Source organism: Euprymna scolopes, chromosome 33, assembly GCF_053919585.1.
Source record: "Euprymna scolopes isolate OS-2025 chromosome 33, ASM5391958v1, whole genome shotgun sequence".
NCBI classification, from domain to species: Eukaryota; Metazoa; Mollusca; class Cephalopoda; order Sepiida; family Sepiolidae; genus Euprymna; species Euprymna scolopes.
The window spans coordinates 80767863-80791081 of NC_136514.1; the positions used below are offsets into that span (position 1 = coordinate 80767863).

The 23219-nt window shown below is 33.4% G+C and overlaps 1 protein-coding gene across 50 annotated transcripts in view; it reads left to right on the plus strand.

Moving 5' to 3' along the window:
• LOC145258325 (centaurin-gamma-1A-like) overlaps nt 1–23219 on the plus strand; it is a 511784-nt gene that overhangs the window by 311754 nt on the left and 176811 nt on the right. For all 50 annotated transcript variants that reach the window (XM_080116465.1, XM_080116462.1, XM_080116457.1 and 47 more), the window contains exon 8: nt 1847–1960. In XM_080116465.1, the coding sequence (XP_079972591.1) occupies nt 1847–1960 (114 nt within the window). The remainder of the gene's footprint in view (nt 1–1846; nt 1961–23219) is intronic.

Sequence of the window (23219 nt, forward strand, 5' to 3'; positions counted from 1 at the left end):
GAAAAGGGTTGATATGCCATAAAATCAAACCATTTTTAGTCAGATGTCTCACCTTTTTCCCCTTTTCCTTTTTTTAAGTGAGAAAGAAATCAAAATAAGTGAAAATGGAAAAACTTCTTTTGAAATATGTTTTAAAAATAAAAAATTGAGCAAAAATACATTGAGGGCATTGCCAAGGCTGCTGTAAAGAAGGTTCTCTGCCGTGCTAGAGAGTTACTTAAACCTGAGAGTATCCTGTACCTTTACAAAGCCACCATTTGCCCATGTATGGAGTATTGTTACCACATTTGGGCTGGTCCATCTGCTTCTAGTCTCTCCCTCTTAGACAGGGTTCAAGAGTGAGTCGCCAACCTAATAGGTCCCACACTATCAGCTAGGCTTCAACTGCTGTCCCATAGACGAAATGTTGCATCCCTCTGCCTGTTCTACAAATATTTTAATGGTAGGTGATCCGACAAACTAAAAGCCCTTGTCCTTCCTCGACATAAATACCCCCGACAAACCAAACAGCAAAATCCCACTCCTACATAATAGAAATTGCTAGATATAAGAAAGCCTTCTACCCTAATAGTGTCTTCTATCAGTCTGCAATTCTACAACTCAGCGCAGTGCATACACAGCCTAGACTTCCCAAATGGATTTCATTATATATTTGCAGGTGTTTTTTCTTATGTGAAGGAACGTAAACTAACTTGAAATTTTCATTTTTACGTTCGCCAACATCTCTTCAGATTCTTGTGGTGTGGTGTACAATATATTCTGTGATGAGACATGCATCTCACAGTGAATGAAGATCTTTAGTCAGGGCTTTACAAATTTATCTGTAGTTGACCTTTGGAACTAAATATTTTCGTTTTTTTTTACATGGGGTTCACCACTTATCAAGGCCTGAAGGCCACTCAGGGATAAGGGTTATTGCGTGTACAGGAATCAATGAGATAGTATTGTAGTAGTCATTAGTATTGGGCGTTTAGATAGTGTCTTACTTAAGGGGGCAGTTTGTCAGGAGTTTGTGTATGTTGGACTTGAAAACGTCCAAGTTGTAGTCAGGTGAGAAACAGGCAAGCGGCAGAGAGTTCCCTGGCGTGCAGTTCTAAGAAAGAAGCTTTGCTCATGGAATCTATGTTTGGATTTAGGCACAGATAAAGAGTGGGGAAAATTATTGACAGTAGTTTCAGCCACATGATTTTTAGAATATGACATTTTCGTTTTATGACGAGTATGTACATCATAAAGATTTTTTTGTGTTTTTTTTAATAAGTTTAATTCTAAATATATACCGAATTTTATGTTGTACTTGAACGTATGAACATTCGAATTTCCTCAGATGTTTTTTAAACAGCCTTTGTTTGAAAAAAGTTTATTGTTTAAATAATTTGACTTTATTTGTTTTATTAAAAAAAAAAAAAAGTTGAAAAGATATTTTTCACTCAGTAGTGAGCTTTGCAAGAATGTCAGTGAAAGAAATACAATCGCCAAAAGATAAGCATTTCATTATTTCTAGTCGCCACTTTGAAAAATCACTTGCAAATGTGACTGTTTCACTTGCAATGTAGAGCCCTGTTAGTATATAACTGCAATAAAGGATTCAATATTTGTCCATAAATTTGTACGTTTTTTTTTTATATATATCCGACTAGAATTATGGGGCCTTTGGCCCAAAGTCTTGTTAAATGCCAGTTAATTTTTATAATAAATTTTTTTTTTTTTTTTTTTTTAATTTATGCTATTATTTTTAGATGTTCCTAATTAGAACAAAAGTTTTTTGGGGTTTTTTTTTTTTTCCTTTTTAGGAAAATAAGAATAAAATGTTTTCTAAATGATTTTTATTTATTTTTATTTTCAGATTTCAGGTTCTTCTTCGAAAGATCTGATGTCCAGGGAGAAAGAGATGAGAGAGAAAGGCGAAAAGGGTGAACGCCGCCAGAAAGATAAAGATGGACAATCTGGCGACACACAGGTAACAATAACACCAACTCGTACACCCTTCGTTATTTTTAATCATCATTTTCATTTAATACGGTTATATTCCAGCTATTTTCCGAAATAATTAAAAAGAACATTTGTTTTCACAATTTAACTCGTTTTTGAAAAGCATCCAATAAAAACAAATTTATAAATTGTCAAAATTTAGATTAAATAAATTTCGAAGCTTACACAATTTTTTTAAATTGCTATTCAGAGTGGGTTTATTTTAATAAATTATCTCCCCTGAAATGTCTTTTTTCGACTAACATTCATGAGCAGAGAGTTTTTTGAAATAACAGCAAAATTATACATTCAGTGAAATCCGTACAATATTTATAAAAGATTTGAAACAGAAAAAAAATTCAAAGTTTGTCAGCAATAAATGTTAATCGCCTCCAAAAACGTTGAAATGAAAAATTGATGAAGCATAACTGAAAACTTTAAAGCCATCATTCATGTAATGATCACTGTAAACATGAATGTTCAATAGATGTTAAGTGTGTGTGTATATATATATCTATATATATATATATATGAACTTTGTCTGTGTGAGTTTGTTCCCAATGGACTCTAAAATGGCTGGGCCAGTTTTTATAAAATTTCACACGAAGGTACTTTATGTGCCTGGCAGTGTTCTAAGATAGGTTTTGTAACGGAATGTCTTTGATAAGTGTCGATAATCAAAATAATCTGATGAAAGAAGGAACAGGCGATTTTGAACCAAGTTAATACCTTACACAGCCTAACATCACAAGTGCATTTGAAAAGGTTTATGACCACACAAGCTGAACAACCCTACATATAAAATCAACAGTAAGTTCTTTGATATAACAGAAGCGCGTTCAACATGAATGTTTCCGTTTAGAAAACAATCAGAACATAATACTTTGCTTTTACGTTTTAAACTTTGATTCAAGCCATTATATAAAAATAATTTTATGAAATCTATGTAGACTACAACGTATTGTGGACTAAGTCACTCCATGGAGGTATGTGAAGCTTCCTTCTAGTTCGCAGCAATAAGGTCCTGTGATTAGAAGCCAAATTCTTAGTTGGCATCCTGAGTGGGTAGTTATGTAGTAAAGGATGAAATTTTGATACTTGTCAGGTTGGTTGAGAGTATTTACATTGGATACAAGTGCACTAAGTTCATCGGAGCATATTCATTCCATGAAAGTATTTGTAAAACAATCAAAATCGTGCAACATTGCGATGATGGGGCAGGGGTTGGAGCTTGGTAGAGAGTACAACACCCATTAGGTTAATGACTTTTATTTGCACCCTGTCCTTGTAGTTAGTGCACCAGCTCATATGTGGTAACAATAGGGTCCTGACAGGTATGAAGTATTTTAGCCCAGTCGAGAAACCGCACCTTCTTTGTAGCAAACTTGGCAATATTTTCTACATATTTATTCAATTCATGTTGCTTGTGAATATTAATCCAAGGAGGTTAAACGTCTGACACCACCAATAGCTGTTTTGGTTGCATGAACGATTGTTTTAAAATTTGGAACTGGATCAATCGCCTTTCTATTTGAATCTTCATTTTGTAAACAAAAGGAACTTGTTTACTCTCTGGATTATTTACAAACATTGTAAAGCTTCCACACAATTTTCTACTTGAAAATCACTTATCAAGGCAGAGAAGTCACTGAAGGATAAGGGTTAATAATACTTGGAAAGATCAATTGTAAAAGTGGCCTTCTCCTGAAGGTTGAAGGTTCAAGTATCAGTGCGAACGACGAGAAAATACAAGGTGGGACAATCATAGTGTTGCCCTAACGAAAACAAAATTATATAAGTTATTTTAAAACTTTTATTTTAAAAAATCAATGCGGGTAACTTGATTATGTAATAGAGCTGACATCTATTCAATGTAGCCGCCTTCAGCCTCAATTACCACCTCAATAGGAGTCCGGAACTGGGAGCATGCAATTTCCACAAGTACTGGCAGATGGCAGTGATCAGGCTGTTTTTGGTGTTGTGGGAGGTTATGTTGGTGATGTTCTCAACATATGACCAAAGTAGTCCAGCGGGTTCAGGTCGAAGAAGGAGGGGGGCAGTGAAAGACGGATACAAAGTTGTAGCACTCCTTTTGAAGCCAAACCTGGGTTTCTTTGAACTTGTGGGTCGGCACAAAGTCTTGCTGCCACACCCAAGATCTGCCAGCGGACACCTGATTACACCAGGGGATCACCACACTCCCCAGCATATTCGGGTACACTTTGGTGTTGATTTTCAAGCTGACTTCAAAGATGTGAGGTGGCATGATGTGGCCCTAACTTGAAACCATACCAAAGTTATTTGTGGCAATTCAGTGATGCATTTTGAAGGTGCTGGCAATGTTGTCATAAGTTGAATTGATAGAGCACAGTGGTGCATCTTCAATCTCGCTCATTGAACATCGTGTCATTTTCAGACATAATAGAAGGTTCCTGTCACTCTTGGGATTTGTACACAACTGGCCAACTAGTAGATGGTCTGCAACAAAAAAAGAAAACTGATTTTCATCAAACAGAAATGGAATCATTTTGTCTTTTCTAGGGTGACAGTTTTATTGTTCCACCCTATACAATTGTGAATTACTTTGGACCTCTATCTAGTCATGGCTGATGGAACGAGAGCATGCTACCCCCATGAAGTAAATACAGGGTCCTGTTTGAAATTCCGTCAAAATTCCCAAGTTCGTCAAAAACATTACCGAGTTCGACAAGATACACCTGAAGATCGGAGGTTAAATCAGCTGAAACATTGTAAAAATAACTCTCAAGATAAGAACAGTAGTCCAAAGAATCCCAATAATACAAATAACCAATCCATATCTCAAAAATTCAGAAACTTAAAACTTAAAATTTCTCAATTTTAATAGCTTCACGCATCCAAAAATATTTTCTCCACATCCGAGTTCTCCACATCTTTCTATTGTCTCACGCTTCTTTCACATCAACTCGTTATCCTCTCTCAACATGAAAAAGTAATTCTGCCACTATACCTGATGCTACCAGATCAGGCTGTCTGAAGATACCAGCTTCCTGACCTAAAATGCCCCGGACATTGATGTTGTTTTTTTCTTTTATATTTGCAAAACTCAATCATGTTTTGCAAAGCTAAAAATAGAAACAATGATTTTCCCCTACAAAACAACCAAACCAAACATTAAGTATAAATATTTGAATGCATAAACAACTTTAAGCATAAAAACGTTTGCCAAAATTCCTGGATTCAGCATTAAATAACCTGAAAAGGGTTGATATGCCATAAAACAAAACTAAAACTTCCATTGCACTTCCTTTGCACTGCAAGAAATTGAGGTACTCTCAGTTCCCGTTCTGCAAAATTAGCAAGGTAACGTTAGGCAAAACGTTGCTGAATCTATGATTACACTGTTATATTGAAATGCAGTGTAATTCTATAGCCCCTACACCCCCACCCCACCCCGTGGATTTTAGTCGAAGGATAATCTTCTAAGGGGAGATAATTTACTCAAATGAAGACCTTGTTTTTATTAGTCTAACATTAGTTCTTAAGCTATAAAGAAAAAAATGATTTCTGTAATGTAACAAAAGTGTAGATAAGCAGAAGATTAACACAGTCATGATTGGATTAAATATTTTACGTAGATATTGTTTTTCATCATGAATATATGATGAATTAACTGTCAATGATTATGCATTATTGCTGTGGTGGGAATGGGAAATTCCAACTGCTAGATAGAGAGTAGGAGAGTTTTTTGTTTAGTTTTTTTTATTTTTTGTTTTGTTTGTTTACATTTTTGTTACCTAAACATTTTATCGAATTATCATCTTCTAAAAATACCACCGACACATTGTCAGAAATAAATTTAAATGTTATATCAAAAAAATCGATAGACTCAACAATACAATTAAATCAACTTTAATGGTGTGAGTTTATATTTCGTCCTATCAAAAGCCTCATCAGGTATTAGTGAGAAAAAATTGTTCAAATTTCTAAACTGATATAGACGTTAAATTTTGTGAACTTTTAAAAGAACTTGTTCACTAATTTCTGATGAAATCTTTTGACAAAGATAAAATCTAAAATCAAACCACGTGCATTGCTTTAAATGTACTCTTTGTCCTATCTGCTTATTTCTACATTTTGTCAAATTTTATCCAGACTAATAAAACACTGCGTTAACATTTAAATGCTAATGCATCACATATTTAAATGACCCCAAAAAAAAAAAAAAAATTCATCTTTCAGTTTAGTAAGATTAAATAAGTATTTGAATTAAAAAAAAACAAACAAAAAAAACACTTTCATAGAACAAAATCAATCAACAGATAATACATTCAAATCATCCTCGTGTATGTGTATATATATTTTTGTGTATGGGTGTATATATATATTAATTTATGTGTGCATATATATTTTTATTTATGTGTGTGTATATATATTAATCAAACTAGCCACATAGGTGTTACTATAGATTTTGGCAAGCCTTTTGGCTTTCCTCTTTATGCGAATAAATACTGCCATCAAATTCAATAAGTTTTGTTGATAGTATAGTTAAATAAATAAATATTTTGCTTTTTAAGTGAGCGTTTTTCAATTCATATTTGCCATTAACAAACCTAATCGATTCCAGACAGATGCACACACACGCATAGACATATAATAATGTAATTTTATATGTTTTATATCGATATGTTATGGGTTTGATGTTTTCACTCTGAAAAGACAGTTTTCATGAAAAATATTGTCATTGCTCTGCTTATAGTAGTATTGAGCACTTTTGGATTCAGTAAATACTATTTAGAATTTGAATTTATATTTAACACACTTCTGATTATTGGACTATCCATGAAACTGCAGTAATGATAAGCCAGATTTATTATGGTTAAAATACTCTATCTGAAAGGATATCGAACCCTTTCTCTCTGCACGGATGTGCTGTCTTGATTCAGCTCTGTTTTGATTTTGAGAAATTGATTGTTTATGTGTATAGAATCGAGACTATCAAATTTATTTTTTTTATTGGTAAAAAAATGTGCATTTACTTCAAAAGTGTTCAATATTCTGTAGAATAGAGCAATAATAGTTTTTTTTTTTGTTGTTGTTTTTTTAGTTTTTTTTAAGTCTTTGAAAAGTTGTCTTAACAAAACTTTGTTGGGGGGAACGGATTTTAATTATTTTATATCTAACATTATTAAATTTTTCTAAATTTTCGAATTAAACTTAGAAAATTATCTTTTCAAAGATGTGACCAAGTTTATATATAGCAATATTAAAGTATACAAAGATGCAACACTATGGTCTCATCAGAGACAATTAGTTTTTTCTTTTACTTTGATGAGACCATAAGGTTGAAACTAGTGTTGGGACGATTAATTGGGATAAAAAAAAAAAAATAACTTTTGGAGGAATCTGTATCGAAAATATTTCTTCCTATTTTTTGTTGCCAAAAACGGTTCTTTTAATTTTCTTTTTAGCAAAATCTCCCACTGCAGGTAGTAATGATAAAAATGACCAATATTTAATTATATTAAATTACCAGTAAAACTAAATCTATAGATCAACAACTACAAGTGTGTTATTACGTATGATGAAATATCTGCACATTTAACATGGGTTTTTATGGTAATCAGAGAAAAATAACAACTTTATAGTTAAATATTTAGAGATTTATAAGGAATCAGTAATTGTATTGGAATCGAGGGTGGGGATATTGGAGTCGTCCCATCACTATATGTTATTACAAAATTATTATTTTGCATATATATATATATATATATATATATATATTCAAGCAAACATTAATTAAATACAGTGGAGATTCTTAGCTTTATGATTTGTTTTTCATTTTTTTTTTGTTTTTTTTTCCGTTCAATCTTCTTTACATCAAAATCAAAAATATTGATGAAATTTCCATGGTCCACGAATTTGTTGATTTTAATACTCAGATTTTTAATCGACTTAGATTTTAATTAACTTTTAATCGACTTCACTCGATACAATTACTTTGCACATTTCTATTTTTTGCTCCTACTCACTTTCACTTCATCAACACATGAAAATGATTCATAGTCAAATCAAAAACACTCGTGATGGAACTTTCAATATTTTTTATTTCGATATAAAAAAGATTATACGGAAAATCGAAAAAAAAAAAAAAATGAAAAAAGAATCTTAAAGCAAAGTATCTCTGTTGTATTTAATGTCTGCTTCAATGAAAAAATGCTGTCTAAATATACCAATTTCAAATATATATATATATATATATTATACAGTTATGCGCTGATTTCATGATTGGAGGTTTTCGTAGTAGTAAGCATTTGGGCGTTACTTTATCGGTGGGATGAACCGATTCAGTTATAGTACATATCCATATAATCTTGGTAACTTTTTTGTTCATAGGAGTTAATCATGTGAAGCCTTATTGTGCTTATATAATAGTGCTCAAGAGTAAGCAGAGCTATATATAATTAAATTTTTATTTAGACAAACATTTTAGCTACTCATGTGTGCAAGATGTGTTTTGATTTAAGCCTTAGTTTTACTTGGCTTTGTCAGACCAAAAACTAATAAGTGATCATTTCTTTTATCTGATGAGGCTAAGCCAAAATATGCCTATTGCTGAAACATGTCTGAACATGTGTAGCTAAAAAATTATACTATAATAGATATATATATACACACATACATGAAGATTGATACCATCTATTCCAGAAAACATTTAATTTCTAAGTTGGCATTTCAAAAATGTTTGATTATCTTCTGTATAATTGCTTTAAAAACATGTTAAAATTTGTTCTATTATTGTTATTATGATTGTTGTTGTTATTATTGATGATGTTTTGATTGTTATGATGATTGTTATGACTATGATTATGATGATTACTATTTTAATTATCTCATAAAATATATTTTTTGCGTTTGCTGGTCACTTTTTACTACTGGGTTTCTATTCGAGCATTGTTACATTGTTTTCCATTTCTGATTGTTTTATGATGTTTTGTATTTACTACTCAGCAGAGTTTGTGACCAAATACAGGGGGGGGGGCACCTTTTGCTTTGTGTCCCCCCCCCCCAAGACTTGTGCATGACTTGTATAAGTTTTAACCTGCTTTTGTTTTGTCAATTGATGCAATTTGGTTGTTTACAATGACACTCTCGATATTGTAGACTAGTAATGCTTCAATGAAAACAAATTGCCCCGTTACGATTAATCGACTGTGACTTATCCGTGGATACCAATTAATCAGCTGTTATATGCATATGTACAGTGTAATTGATGCATTTGTTAAAATATAAAGGTGTATTTCGTCAGTTATTTGAGATTATAACAAGTTAATGTATGCAGCATTCATTGGCTTAAATGTTTGAGTTAATTTTTATATAGATACACAATTAATGGGTATGATTTAAATGTAGAAATAGAATTAATGGGTTTAATTTAGCTTTTGATAATTAATGGGCTTGATTTTAACATAGAAACAGAATTAATGGGTTTGATTTTAACATAGATGTCAAATTAATCGGTTGGATTTTAACAGATTAAGAATTAATAGGTTTGATTTTAACCTAGATTTAGAATTAATAGGCTTGATTTTAACGTAGATGTACAATTAAGAGGCTTGATTTAAACAAAGAAACAGAATTAATGGGTGTGATATTAACGTAGACTTATAATCAATGAATTTCTAAATATCAAACACTTTTTGTAATATCTATTCTTACACTGGAAATCTATTTGAAAAAAATTTACAACTAAATCAACCACTCATTTAGATTTTCTCTAAATGTTGATTTATGTTTAAAAAAAGGAGGATGGGATAATAAACTGGATGAATCTTTAATATGAACATGAGGATGACGCATTCCAAGTCTGGCTTCATCAGAAACATGCTCAAGCATTTCTGGATCCTGTGAACATCATTCGTCTATCTGCACAGTTTACCATAGAGTAGAAACATGATTCTTCTTAGATGTGCTAATAACATGCACTGATAAGACATCTATATATCGAAAGCTAACTTTCATTAGATAGTTCGACAGTATCTACATTTCAGCGCCCACCATCCATATAATGTAACGAGAGAAATCGTCTGTTGCCTACAATGCCAAGCAAAAGCAATATACACAGGGTGGAACGATAGTTGTTGCCTTAAAGAAAACAACACTACAGCTTTATTGTAAAACTTTTATTGAAAAAAATCAATTCAGATAACTTGATTATGTAGTAGAACTGACATTGTTCAATGTAGCCATCTTCAGCCTCAATCACCGCTTCAATAGAGGTCCGGAACTGGAGCATGCCTTTTCCACAAGTGCTGGCAGGAGCTCGGCAGATGGTGGCGATCAGGCTGGCTTTGGTGCTGTGGGAGGTCATGTTGGTGATGTTCTCTACGTATGACCAAACTAATTAGTCCAGTGGGTTCAGGGTAAGGGAGGAGGGCGGCTGAGAGAAGGATACAAAGTCGTAGCACTCCTTCTGAAGCCAAGCCTGGGTCTCTTAGGACTTGTGGGCTGGCACCAAGTTCTTTTGCCACACCCAGGGTTTGCCAGCAGCCACCTGAGTTTCAAGTTCATTTTGAAGATGTAAGGTGGCATGATGAGCCCCTCACTTGACACAACACTAAAAACCATAGTAGTGACCGGACACTTCGTTGAGCTGTCCGGATTTGCATTTTGAGGGTGTTGGTAATGGTCCTGTTGCCAAAACATTGATCAATAGAGAGCATTAGTTGTTCAGTGGCGCATCTTCGATCTCGTTCATTAAACATTGTGTCACTTTCAGACATGATAGAAGGCTCCTATCGCTCTTACGATTTGTACACAATTGGCCAACTAGTAGATAGTCTGCAACAAATAAAGAAAATCGGTTTTCATCAAACGGAAATGGAATCATGTAGTCTTTTTTATCGCAACAATTTTATTGTTCCAACACGTAATAACAGTAATTCATATCCAGAGAAGATAGACAGTTTGACAGAAACCATCCACGAAAGCAACTATCCAGAGAGCATGGCATCTTCCAAGAAAACTGGATCACTTTAAACAACATCCGAAAAAAATTTGTAAACCATACGTGATGGGTTTGTCAGAAAAAAAAAAAAATCAAAGAATATGTAACCCATGTGATACAAGGACAGTATTAATGAGTGACTCAACTCTTCAAAATTATCTTGTCAAGCTACTCACTCCCATCCCCACTTATGGAAAATATTGTGACTGCCTCCCTGATCAAGAAATGCTGTGAACTTTTCCAATTTTCATTACCGACTCTACTTTTGTATAAGCAGCATTCTCTGAAGAGGTCTCTAATTACTTGTAACTGGCTGGCTGAAACATGCACATGAATGTGTAGCGACATATAAATGCTTATGTAAAATACATAAAAAAAAGTATATCTTACTGTACTTTGGTATGGAGCACTTTTGTAGGAGTCTCATTAAATTCATTGGGGTTTTTTACCTCTGAAAAATATTAACCTGGACTAATTATACATAGTAATAAGTAGTGATCTATGTTATTAGTATGTACGAGAACACAAGAATAAGGATAAGCTTAAAACTCCTAAAATTCATACGAGAATTTTCCGCAAGGATGCATGCCATAATGGATAAACATGCTAAGTAAGTATAAGTTCTAAGTGACAGTCTTCTGGAGGTTGAAAGTTCAATCCTCAGTGTGGGTGATACTAAATACAATTATGAATTACTTGAGACTGCTACCCAGTCGTGACTGACAGAATGAGAGTAATCTAACCCTGGATATTAAATAAAGTTTTAAAGTCTAATAAAAGAATTGATTCTGTTATTTAGACAGTGAGTCACGGGAAACGGATGTTTTTAGAACCCTCTTTGTTTTACTTGCATAGTTTTGTTTCTTTAAAAACATCCGTTATATATATATATATATATATATATATATATATATATATATATATATATATACCGGGTGAGTCATGGGAAACGGATGTTTTTTTAAAGAAAACAAAACTTTGCGAGAAGAGCTAGAAGCATTCTAAAAAACATCCGTTTCGCATGACTCACCCTGTATATTTTTCGTGTGCGCCAAGTTAATTGTATACAGATAGAATTTTTGTCCCCCCCCATTCTTTACATATTTATAAATAGAATAAATTTAGACTTGCTACGACGTAATGTATATATCTGATCCAATAGTGCTCAATGTTAATTATTTTGCATACATTTATAAAATATGTATTTTTGTTTTAGCAAGTATTACAATGCTTATGATATCGGAATTGACGTCATAGAATAGTTCATTATTCCAAGTAGTAGGGGTGCGTCCTCAACATATAGTTTTTAAATAATTTGTGTAATATATGTACATATATTATTTGAATACATATATTCCAGAGATGTACTATGATTTCATTGACATGGGTAAACCTTTACTGTTTAAAAAAAGGCCCTTAAAACTATTACAAATCCTCAGTGATTCACAGAATTAAAATAGTTGTTTTTATTTCGAAAAATCTAATCATGTGTTAGATGTTGTTTTTGAAATCTTATCGATAAATTTCCAGTGTATGGAGAGACACAGAAAGAAAAAATATTTAGAAATTCCATTATTCTCCCATTAAATTTTCAACTTATTATTGTCGCTCGTAAAATAGTTGAAAGCAAAGTAATTCTAACCTATTTTTATGTTTAGTCCAATATCTTTGTCGCTCAGTATATTATTTATTAGTTGTCATATTTGTGATCTAATCTGCTAAACTAAAGATGATGTGACAAGGAGATTCATACTTATATGGGACAAGAAGAAAGTAGCAACCTTAGAAGAAGTTAGCGTTTCCCAATGATGCTGAGTTAAACAGAACTGAGAGGAAAAACATAAAATTATAAAATCTTATGTACGACATGGAAAGAAACTAGAATCTTAGATCTTAGTCATTATGGCAGTAACCGGACGCATGAGAAGGAATTTCCAAAACTACCTGGTAGATATTCCCCATGAACCAAGTGCATGAGAAATGCAAACACTTGCACTTAAACGGATGGTTAAAATCTTAAAAAGATCTCGTGGTTTGAACATATTAGATAGCATGGGAATATCTGGCAGCTGGTAAGATGCTCCATCTCCAACTGAAACAAAATAAGAAAAAAAAAAATTAACATACGAGCATCTTTATCAGAAGAAAATTTTTTTTGTGTCACATATGTGTAGGACTGAAGTTGGGTTAAAGAGCCACCTACGTGCATATCTGCAAACTGAAGAGATGGCAAATTTCTATTAAGAAGTAACAACCGTCATAATAGCCATTAATATTGATAATGGACAATTATCAAAGTCGATTAATCGTTGAAACTGGGCAAGTATCTGCTGGTTAGAATTGGTGCTGTCTGATTCGGAATAATTTCTGTGTTTTGGTATCTGTTGGCTTTATTGATTCACAATATTTCAATGTTGTCTCTCTCTCTCTCTCTCTCTCTCTCTCTATATATATATATATATATATATATATATATATATATATATATTTCTCTCTATGTGTGGGCGTGCTAATTTATGTTTCCGTCATCTGAGCTCTTCTGGTTATTGGTGTCCTTATAAATGTACATATGTACAAGTATGTTTGTGTGTATGGCATTGCCAGATTCTATTTGGTTGTTCAACACCTGCATGCGTTTTCGGCTGCCCTAACCAAGCTTAGAAAATATTTTTTAAACCTTTTTTACATTTAAAAATGTTGTTTTTTTTTTGTTTTTTTTTCTATTAATTAATATTTTGTAGAAAAGAATGTTTCAAATAAAATCCAGTACCAAATTTCTTGCTTGGAAAATATCCTTATCTAAAATGTCTTTATCTTCATTTTCGTCATTTTCTTTGTTTTCATCTTCACTTCTTCCTATTTGTATTCTTTTTCCTTTCCTATTATGCTCTTCATCTCCTATCCCTCCCTCTCTCTCTTCGATCCGCTCTCTCTCTCTTCGATCCGCTCTCTCTCTCTTCGATCCGCTCTCTCTCTCTTCGATCCGCTCTCTCTCTCTTCGATCCGCTCTCTCTCTCTTCGATCCGCTCTCTCTCTTCGATCCGCTCCCTCTCTCTCTCTTCGATCCGCTCCCTCTCTCTCTCTTCGATCCGCTCCCTCTCTCTCTCTTCGATCCGCTCCCTCTCTCTCTCTTCGATCCGCTCCCTCTCTCTCTCTTCGATCCGCTCCCTCTCTCTCTCTTCGATCCGCTCCCTCTCTCTCTCTTCGATCCGCTCCCTCTCTCTCTCTTCGATCCGCTCCCTCTCTCTCTCTTCGATCCGCTCCCTCTCTCTCTCTTCGATCCGCTCCCTCTCTCTCTCTTCGATCCGCTCTCTCTCTCTCTCTCTCTCTTCGATCCGCTCTCTCTCTCTCTCTCTCTTCGATCCGCTCTCTCTCTCTCTCTCTCTTCGATCCGCTCTCTCTCTCTCTCTTCGATCCGCTCTCTCTCTCTCTCTCTCTTCGATCCGCTCTCTCTCTCTCTCTCTCTTCGATCCGCTCTCTCTCTCTCTCTCTCTTCGATCCGCTCTCTCTCTCTCTCTCTCTTCGATCCGCTCTCTCTCTCTCTCTTCGATCCGCTCTCTCTCTCTCTCTTCGATCCGCTCTCTCTCTCTCTCTTCGATCCGCTCTCTCTCTCTTCGATCCGCTCTCTCTCTCTTCGATCCGCTCTCTCTCTCTCTCTCTCTCTTCGATCCGCTCTCTCTCTCTCTCTTCGATCCGCTCTCTCTCTCTCTCTTCGATCCGCTCTCTCTCTCTCTCTTCGATCCGCTCTCTCTCTCTCTCTCTCTCTTCGATCCGCTCTCTCTCTCTCTCTTCGATCCGCTCTCTCTCTCTCTCTTCGATCCGCTCTCTCTCTCTCTCTTCGATCCGCTCTCTCTCTCTCTCTTCGATCCGCTCTCTCTCTTCGATCCGCTCTCTCTCTCTCTCTTCGATCCGCTCTCTCTCTCTTCGATCCGCTCTCTCTCTCTCTCTTCGATCCGCTCTCTCTCTCTCTCTTCGATCCGCTCTCTCTCTCTCTCTTCGATCCGCTCTCTCTCTCTCTCTCTTCGATCCGCTCTCTCTCTCTCTCTTCGATCCGCTCTCTCTCTCTCTCTTCGATCCGCTCTCTCTCTCTCTCTTTGATCCGCTCTCTCTCTCTCTCTCTCTCTTCGATCCGCTCTCTCTCTCTCTCTCTCTTCGATCCGCTCTCTCTCTCTTCGATCCGCTCTCTCTCTCTTTGATCCGCTCTCTCTCTCTCTCTTCGATCCGCTCTCTCTCTCTCTCTCTCTCTTCGATCCGCTCTCTCTCTCTCTCTTCGATCCGCTCTCTCTCTCTCTCTTCGATCCGCTCTCTCTCTCTCTCTTCGATCCGCTCTCTCTCTATCTCTCTCTCTCTTCGATCCACTCTCTCTATCCGATCCACTCTCTCTCTCTTCAATCCTTTGTCTTTCTCTCTTCGATCCTCTCTTTTTTCGTTCTTCTCTTTCTCCCTCTCCTGTTTCTCATTCTTCCACACCCCACATATCACATCTTCAATTTTCTTTATCATTTATTCCACACAATTTAAAATTCCAGATTTTTTCTCCAAATAATAAAACCCAACAAAACGTTTATTTTAACCATTTTTTTTAAATCTTTTTTTAACTCTAACATCGGTTATGGCAAGATTTCCCAATTTAAAAATCTCAGTTTTTGAATAGTCCAATTTTACAGTTGCTCACGACTTCAATGTTCAGAAAATCTTGAAATCTCCGTGCAATTTCAATAATACCTTTTTGTGTGTTTTTGGTTTTTATTTTTTTTTTTTTTAGTTTCAATTTTTCTTAAGACGAGAAAACATCACAACTTTTGGTGGCCATGTTTGTTTGTTTCACTCATCAAATGTTGTATTACAAAACAACGCTCAGCATTATGAAGGCTTAGATTTGCCAACCTCATATTCCTTCCTTTTCTAATTTGGGAAATTATGTAATATTGAAAACCAGTTGTCTCGACCTGATAATGCCTGGGAGTCTTTTTTACTTTTATTATTTCCTTACAGGATCCCATGGAAATTTCACGACCATAATTTACTCTTAGTAATAGTATTTCTTTTAAAATGTCTATCAGGGTCAAAATAAAATATTCTTCTTTCAGGCCTTGTCCAGAATTCCTTTTATTTTCAAAAATAAAAAATTAAAGAAAAATCTGTATGACGAAATGAAAATATCATATTCCAAAAATCACGTAAATTGATCAAGTAGTTTTCTTTTCTAAAGAAAATAATTTTCAAACAATTAATTGGAATTCCTAGGTATTACAACAAAAATCTCATTACTTATCTCCTTTTATGTCTTGTGATTGTTTTCAAAATGATTGACACAAGAAAATTTGATTTTCTTAAAAATAAAACTATTTGATTAATTTACATAATTTTTGGAATATGACATCACGGATATGTACATCATACAGATTTTCCTTTATTTTTGTTTTGATAGAGGGGAAATCTTGACAAGAACCCTTTCTTCTTTTGTAAAAATAATTATGATTGTCAGCTAAATAAAACATGTTTCTTCATCTATGTGGAATTGTAACAATGTTTTTTTTTAACAATATATAATTTCTGTCTGGCCTTTTTCTTTAGTGGCCTCAAACAACATTATCTAAAACTGCATTTAAGGTAATATTTAAAAAAAGAAAATACTAGTTCATTACAGAAATTTATGGCCTTTCTAGAGTTTTTAGTTTTTGTTTTATAGTCATGTTTACCTTCAACTAAGGCATATTGCCACTTGAATATAAGGGGAGACTATTTGGGACCATATTTCCGGGATATGAGTGAGATGTCAGTTCACATTACATTAAAACTTCTGCATGTCAGTACAGTCATGAAAGCGGGCAACAGGGAAGGAGTTCCAAAGTCCAGCAGTTTGATGGAAGAAGCTGTTTGAGTAGAAGGCTTTTCAGCATCTAGGGACCTCTAAAGTGAAGAGGTGGGATTTTGTTTCTAAACAGGTTTGTCAGGACTATGTATGTTGAGTTCATCAGAGCACATTCCATAAAATACTTGTAAAACAGATGCAGCGATGCAACATTGAGGTGATGAAACATGGTTTGAAAATAGACAGTGCAGACCTTTCTGATTATTGGAATATTTTTGCTACAATTGGATTATTTATTAAAAAAATTTATACTTTTTTTTTAATAGTGGTTTAATCATTAAAAAAAAACACACACAGCAGTAGCGTATTTCCTGTTAAAAAAAGTTAATGAAAAAAAACAAAAAAAACAAACAGTAACCCCCATCCCCACCCCGGAAAGAAATTTCTTATGACGTTTTTTTGTTTTTTTTTTATTATTATTTTTAAAATATTTTTTATTTTTTTGTTTAAAAAAAAAATTTTTTCTTTTTAATTTTTCTTTATTTTTTTATTTATTTACAAATTCTTTTAAATTTTTTTTTAATTAAATTTTTTTTCTTTTTAATTTTTCTTTATTTTTTATTTATTTACAAATTCTTTTAAATTTTTTTTTAATTAAATTTTTTTTATTGATTCTTTTGAACTGTTACAGAATAGTTTTTCGTCTTGACATCCACAATTATGGTGGCATATCCGTGTAACACTCTGCTAACAGCACCACACTAACTACCATAACCTCTGCCCGCCTTCAGCTCGCCACTTCACTCGTACTATTGCGCATCCGGCCACTTTGAACGCTTTCTAACATAATCTCACTGATTTTGGATTTTTTAAGTTTCGAGTATGTGAAACTGTTTTGGTTTTGTAGCTTGGGACAGGAAGATTGGCCACTAGACGTCCTTCTTTTCATATCTTTATCTTGGAATAAACTTTGTTTCAGTCCCAAAATTATGTCCGAAAAATGTTACACATTGGAGCATGAAAATAAAAACAGCTATCTTGAAAATAAACTGATTATACGTGATCAGTTTGTGTCTCATTATTAGGGTTTTTGCTCCTGAAGGAGGAACTTCTCTCTGATTTCCTTCCCTCTGGCACAAATAGAACCCAGTTAGCAGTCAAAATCCTCTCTATTATTCTTTCTTTCTATTGTCTTGGTGTCCATTCTGTTGCTTTAGATGTCCACCTGCTGTCTGCAGATCTTGAAATGATGACTTGTTCATCTAAGTTTAGTTGTTTGTATGGTGGTGGTGGTGGTGGTGGTGATGATGTTTACTGCAGTTTGCTATCTGATCCAGGTATTTCTGTTCCTTTTGCATAAACTTATGCCAAGAAAAAAAAAACCATTAGGTCACCCTTAGTTATTTTAACTTTTTTTAGTGCTTGTTGAGATACAGTCAAATTGATTTTTTTTAAATATATCGTTTTAAACAAAAACAATATTACATACTTAATTGTCATGTCGAAAATTGTAATAAATCCATAAAAAAAAAATCAAGTAGAACGACTGTTAAGTTTTTTGGTTAAAAAACGAACAAACAAATCTATCGCTGTAGACAACAAATATTGCAGCCAATCTAAAATGTTTCAGAGTTATGCCCCCTGTGTGTAGACTTATACTGTCTACTTTACAACGTCTAAGAAAAATACAATTTTCCCCAAAAATTACTTTTTACTATAAATAATTTTATACTTAATGATTTTCCGTAATTTTGGGATATGATACTATTTTTAACTGGACAATTAAAGTACGTAATATTGTTTTTGGTTTCAGCAACATATTTTAAAAAATCGATCTGCCGACTGTATCTTAACGAGTACCTAAAAAAAAACAAAAAAAAATGTGAGAGCATTCATTTCTATATCTAATTTCTCTGACTTTTTTTTAAATTCAATTGTTTCATATTTTTTTTTCATCGTGTCGTTATTTATTTTATTTTTCTTAGAAGTCAACTGCGTATTTATCCATGCCTATCTTGAAAGTTAAAAAAAAACACAAACTTTTCTATCCAAAACTGAACTTGCTTTTACCAACAATACAAACAAGCAAACAAAAAATGTCCCCCATCCTTTTTTTTAATTATTATTTAGAAAGCGATCACCTCTTTCCCTGCGAACTTTCCAGTGCACAGGTAGCAGTATCAGAATTTTTGTAGGAATTTTTGACACCCCTAACACGAAACTGCGAATACAATATAAAAATCTCGTAATTTCTCTGTTAAAAGTGGGTTATTTATTTTCTTTATGGATTATACTTCCAAAATAAACTATTACAGTTGTTTTAAAAGTAATAAAAATATTTTTATTTTTTTTTTAAACAGTAATGAATTTTCCGAACTCAATATTTTTAAATTTTTAAACTCAATATTTTTAAATTTTTAAATTTTAAAAATCTATCAAAATTTTTCTATTGATTCTATTTTTACGATATTTTCAGGGTCAATGTGAAATTTTATGTTCTTTCCAATAAACCGAATATAATATTTTAGACAAACGTTTTTTTTTTTTTATTCACGGTTCCCCCCCCCCCAGTGTCTATTACAAAGAAAATACTTAATTTAGTCTCGGATAAGTACATAATTATTTACTCACAAATTGAAGAGAAAAGGTCAATACATAATATATTCAAATTTTAAAAAAAACGGACTTCGTGTTCTTGTAGAATTTTACCTGTAAAGTTTGAAGTTTAAAACCTTTTTTTAAACCACGTTATTTGTTTTTTCTTTTTTCTTTTTTTTTTTTTTAATGGAACCTTGGTCCTTGCTCCTTTAATTGAAAAAAAAATTAGGGCTTGAATTACATTTTTCGAGGAGTTATAAGCTTGGAAAGACAGGGGGTCGAATAATTCACGCCTCCAATTTTGTAAATGTCTAAAAATAATTAATTTCGACTCGGATAAGTACATAATTATTTACTCACAAATTGAAGAGAAAAGGTCAATACATAATATATTCAAATTTAAAAAAAAACGGACATCGTGTTCTCGTCGAATTTTACCTGTAAAGTCCGAAGTTTAAAACCTTTTTAAAAAAAAAACACGTTTTTTTTTTTTTTTTTTTTTTTTTTTAATGAAATCTTGGTCCTTGCTCCTTTAATTGAAAAAAAAAATTAGGGCTTGAATTGCATTTTTCGAGGAGTTATAAGCTTGGAAAGATGGGGTGGAATTATTCGCTATTTTCACAAAAAATTCTGATACTGCTAGTGCACAGGACACTTTCCTGATTATAGTGTCACCATCATCATCATCATCATCATCTTATAAAGCTCGCTTCGATATCGGTGATTCAAGCCAGCCACCCACTCACGTGTAACCAAATTTGTAACCTCGTATTTCTCTACGAACAATTCTCCAGGAAACCCTTTTCTTTTCTTCGGATGATGTTGTCAGTCATTAGATGCGACGCAGAAACAATGCGCCTATGTTTGAATAAATGTGCTGCCGATTGTTCTTTTTGTTTAAGACGAGTGTATCGTCTGCCTCGATCTGAAGACAAAACAAAAAAAAATTCCCCTTTTCTAATATAATTCTTAACGTGGAGCAGCCTTTTCTTATCGGCTTTTGAAAAAAAAAAAAAAAAAAAAAATTGTTTCATTTAATTCTAATTTTTATTTTTTGTTTCAATACAAGGCAATACCTATAAAAGGCCTGGCAGTTGTGCTACTGAAGTGTATGACTTGGAAAAAATTATGTGCAAAACCAAATTGTCGATAATATTTATCAAGAATATTTTCAACAAACGAAATTATTTTTCAGAACAAGTTGAGTTCTATTAATGATGAACCAGTTCGAATATTTTTCCTGATTCCGATAACAATCCATTTTTATGATCTAGAGATTTTTGTTTTACTCATAGTTTAAAAACAATCTATATATTCATACTGTAGTACCTTTTAATATACGTACGTCACGGTTTCCAGATTATAAATTATTCAATCGGGAGATCCTATTTATTAAAAAAGGAGAATAGAAGGTGATGACATACTACAAACATTAAATTAGTATATAGATATACGCTAATTTAATGTTTGTAGTATGTTATCATTTGCTATTCTCCCAATCACCAAAGACGCAGTGTAAAAATAAGAATGATGCTGCTTTTGGGCCGTACGTAAAACTGAAATATACCTTCTTCATCTTCTGTTTGGATTAAAAGGTAGTATCTGTTCTGTCTAAAGATGGTATTTCCATTCGTGCCGGACATTCATACAATGGAAATATGTCACAGACTCCTATAAGGATATTGGAGATAAACTGTAATAACCAGATATATTCTGACACTACATTAACCAGATTACTTAGATAAATATTTTTACAGTTTTAACAAAAGGGCTACAATAATATAGTGGTGTCTTCATTCATGCTGAACGTCCACAGAATGCCCAGCAGCAATATATTACATATGAAAGATGCTGCTGTGGAATTTCCACAGGTTCTGCTAGTATTTATGATTTTATCATTATCATTTATCAGTGGAAAAATAAATTTTAAAAAATATTGACTTAAAAAACTAGATTTCTGAATGGGAAATACTGTTCAAATTTTTCTAATATCGATTTCAATACTTCCAAGAAGTTCCAATTCTTGATTTTGATTAATCGTCTCAACACTGCTCTCTATATTTAATAAAATTGTTTGACACCCCCACCCCCCTTATGTATATCCTATCTTTTTGTGATATACACATTATTTTCTGTTTGTCAAATATTTATTTATTTATATGTTTATTGAAATCACATTAAATCAATTTTTAAAATCTTGTTTAAAAAAATAATTTATGTAATTAAATCTATCAGAATGCATTTTGGTTTCTTTATAAACAAGTAAGCAGCTATTTTTAATTTTTTTTTCATTAATATTGAAAATATATTAAAATTTTTTAAAATGTTTAACCCTTTGAAATTTGAAAGTGATTTGGAAGTGTTGAAGCTTTCAAATAAAAAGTAATTTAAACTTGCTTTAAAATTCTTAGCTATTGCAAGTTTTGGAAGCTTTTACGTTTAGTTATTTTATAAATAGGAAGATGTGTTATTAACAAGTTATCTGAACTGCAAATTGCTGAAGACCAATGAGTCAAACAAGCTGTAACAAAGGAAGCAGAGAAAAAGAACAAAAAACAGACAATTCTTAAAAAACACATGCTGTAGCATCAATCTGGACACTCGCAACACCGTAAATACCGAAATCCAATGCGAGGGTTGCATTGCCTATGAAAATGTACCTTAGTTCCTATTTACAATAGAACAGATACTACACTTTGATCTTGACCCGAAGGCTACCTTAGTTGCTCGACATTTGATCTCTTATCATTTCTGTAATCGCATAGTAAAAAAAAAAAAAAAAAAAAGAAAAAAAAAATTCTCAAAATAAAGCAATTATAAAAATTTACAAAGCAAAAAAAGTGTATACTGAATTTTCACAGTCGGAAATGACTCGGCAAAAAAAAAAAAAAAAAAAAAAAAAAAAAAGAAAGGTTCACTTACTAATTGTCTACAAATTACTAAGCAAATGTAATAATTTAGATTCGCACATGTTTGCTTCCAGTTTTGGACTGTAGTTGCATGGCGGGCAGGCCTGTTATAGGAATTACATTTTGTTTCAAATCATATTTGTTTCTGCTAGTTCTTCTAGTTTATGGCCCAAACTATTTCTTTGAAGAGACAAAACTCTCAAGAGTAAAACTCCTCAAAAAAAGAAAATGAACTGTTTTTTTTTTTTCTAGAGCTAACCTATTGCTTATTGACGATTTTTAGTCTCTTTGTCTCTTTTTTCTATATATATATGCTCCTTCTCTCTTAGCTTTATCTCTCTTTATTCTCTCTCCCCATCTCTAATATCTCTCTCTTTCTTGTCTCTCTCTCTTTCTTGTCTCTCTCTCTCTCTTTCTTGTCTCTCTCTCTCTCTTTCTTGTCTCTCTCTCTCTCTCTTTCTTGTCTCTCTCTCTCTCTCTTTCTTGTCTCTCTCTCTCTCTTTCTTGTCTCTCTCTCTCTCTCTTTCTTGTCTCTCTCTCTCTCTCTTGTCTCTCTCTCTCTCTCTTTCTTGTCTCTCTCTCTCTCTTTCTTGTCTCTCTCTCTCTCTTTCTTGTCTCTCTCTCTCTTTCTTGTCTCTCTCTCTCTTTCTTGTCTCTCTCTCTCTTTCTTGTCTCTCTCTCTTGTCTCTCTCTCTCTCTTTCTTGTCTCTCTCTCTCTCTTTCTTGTCTCTCTCTCTCTTTCTTGTCTCTCTCTCTCTTTCTTGTCTCTCTCTCTCTCTTTCTTGTCTCTCTCTCTCTTTCTTGTCTCTCTCTCTCTTTCTTGTCTCTCTCTCTCTTTCTTGTCTCTCTCTCTCTCTTGTCTCTCTCTCTCTTTCTTGTCTCTCTCTCTCTTTCTTGTCTCTCTCTCTCTTTCTTGTCTCTCTCTCTCTTTCTTGTCTCT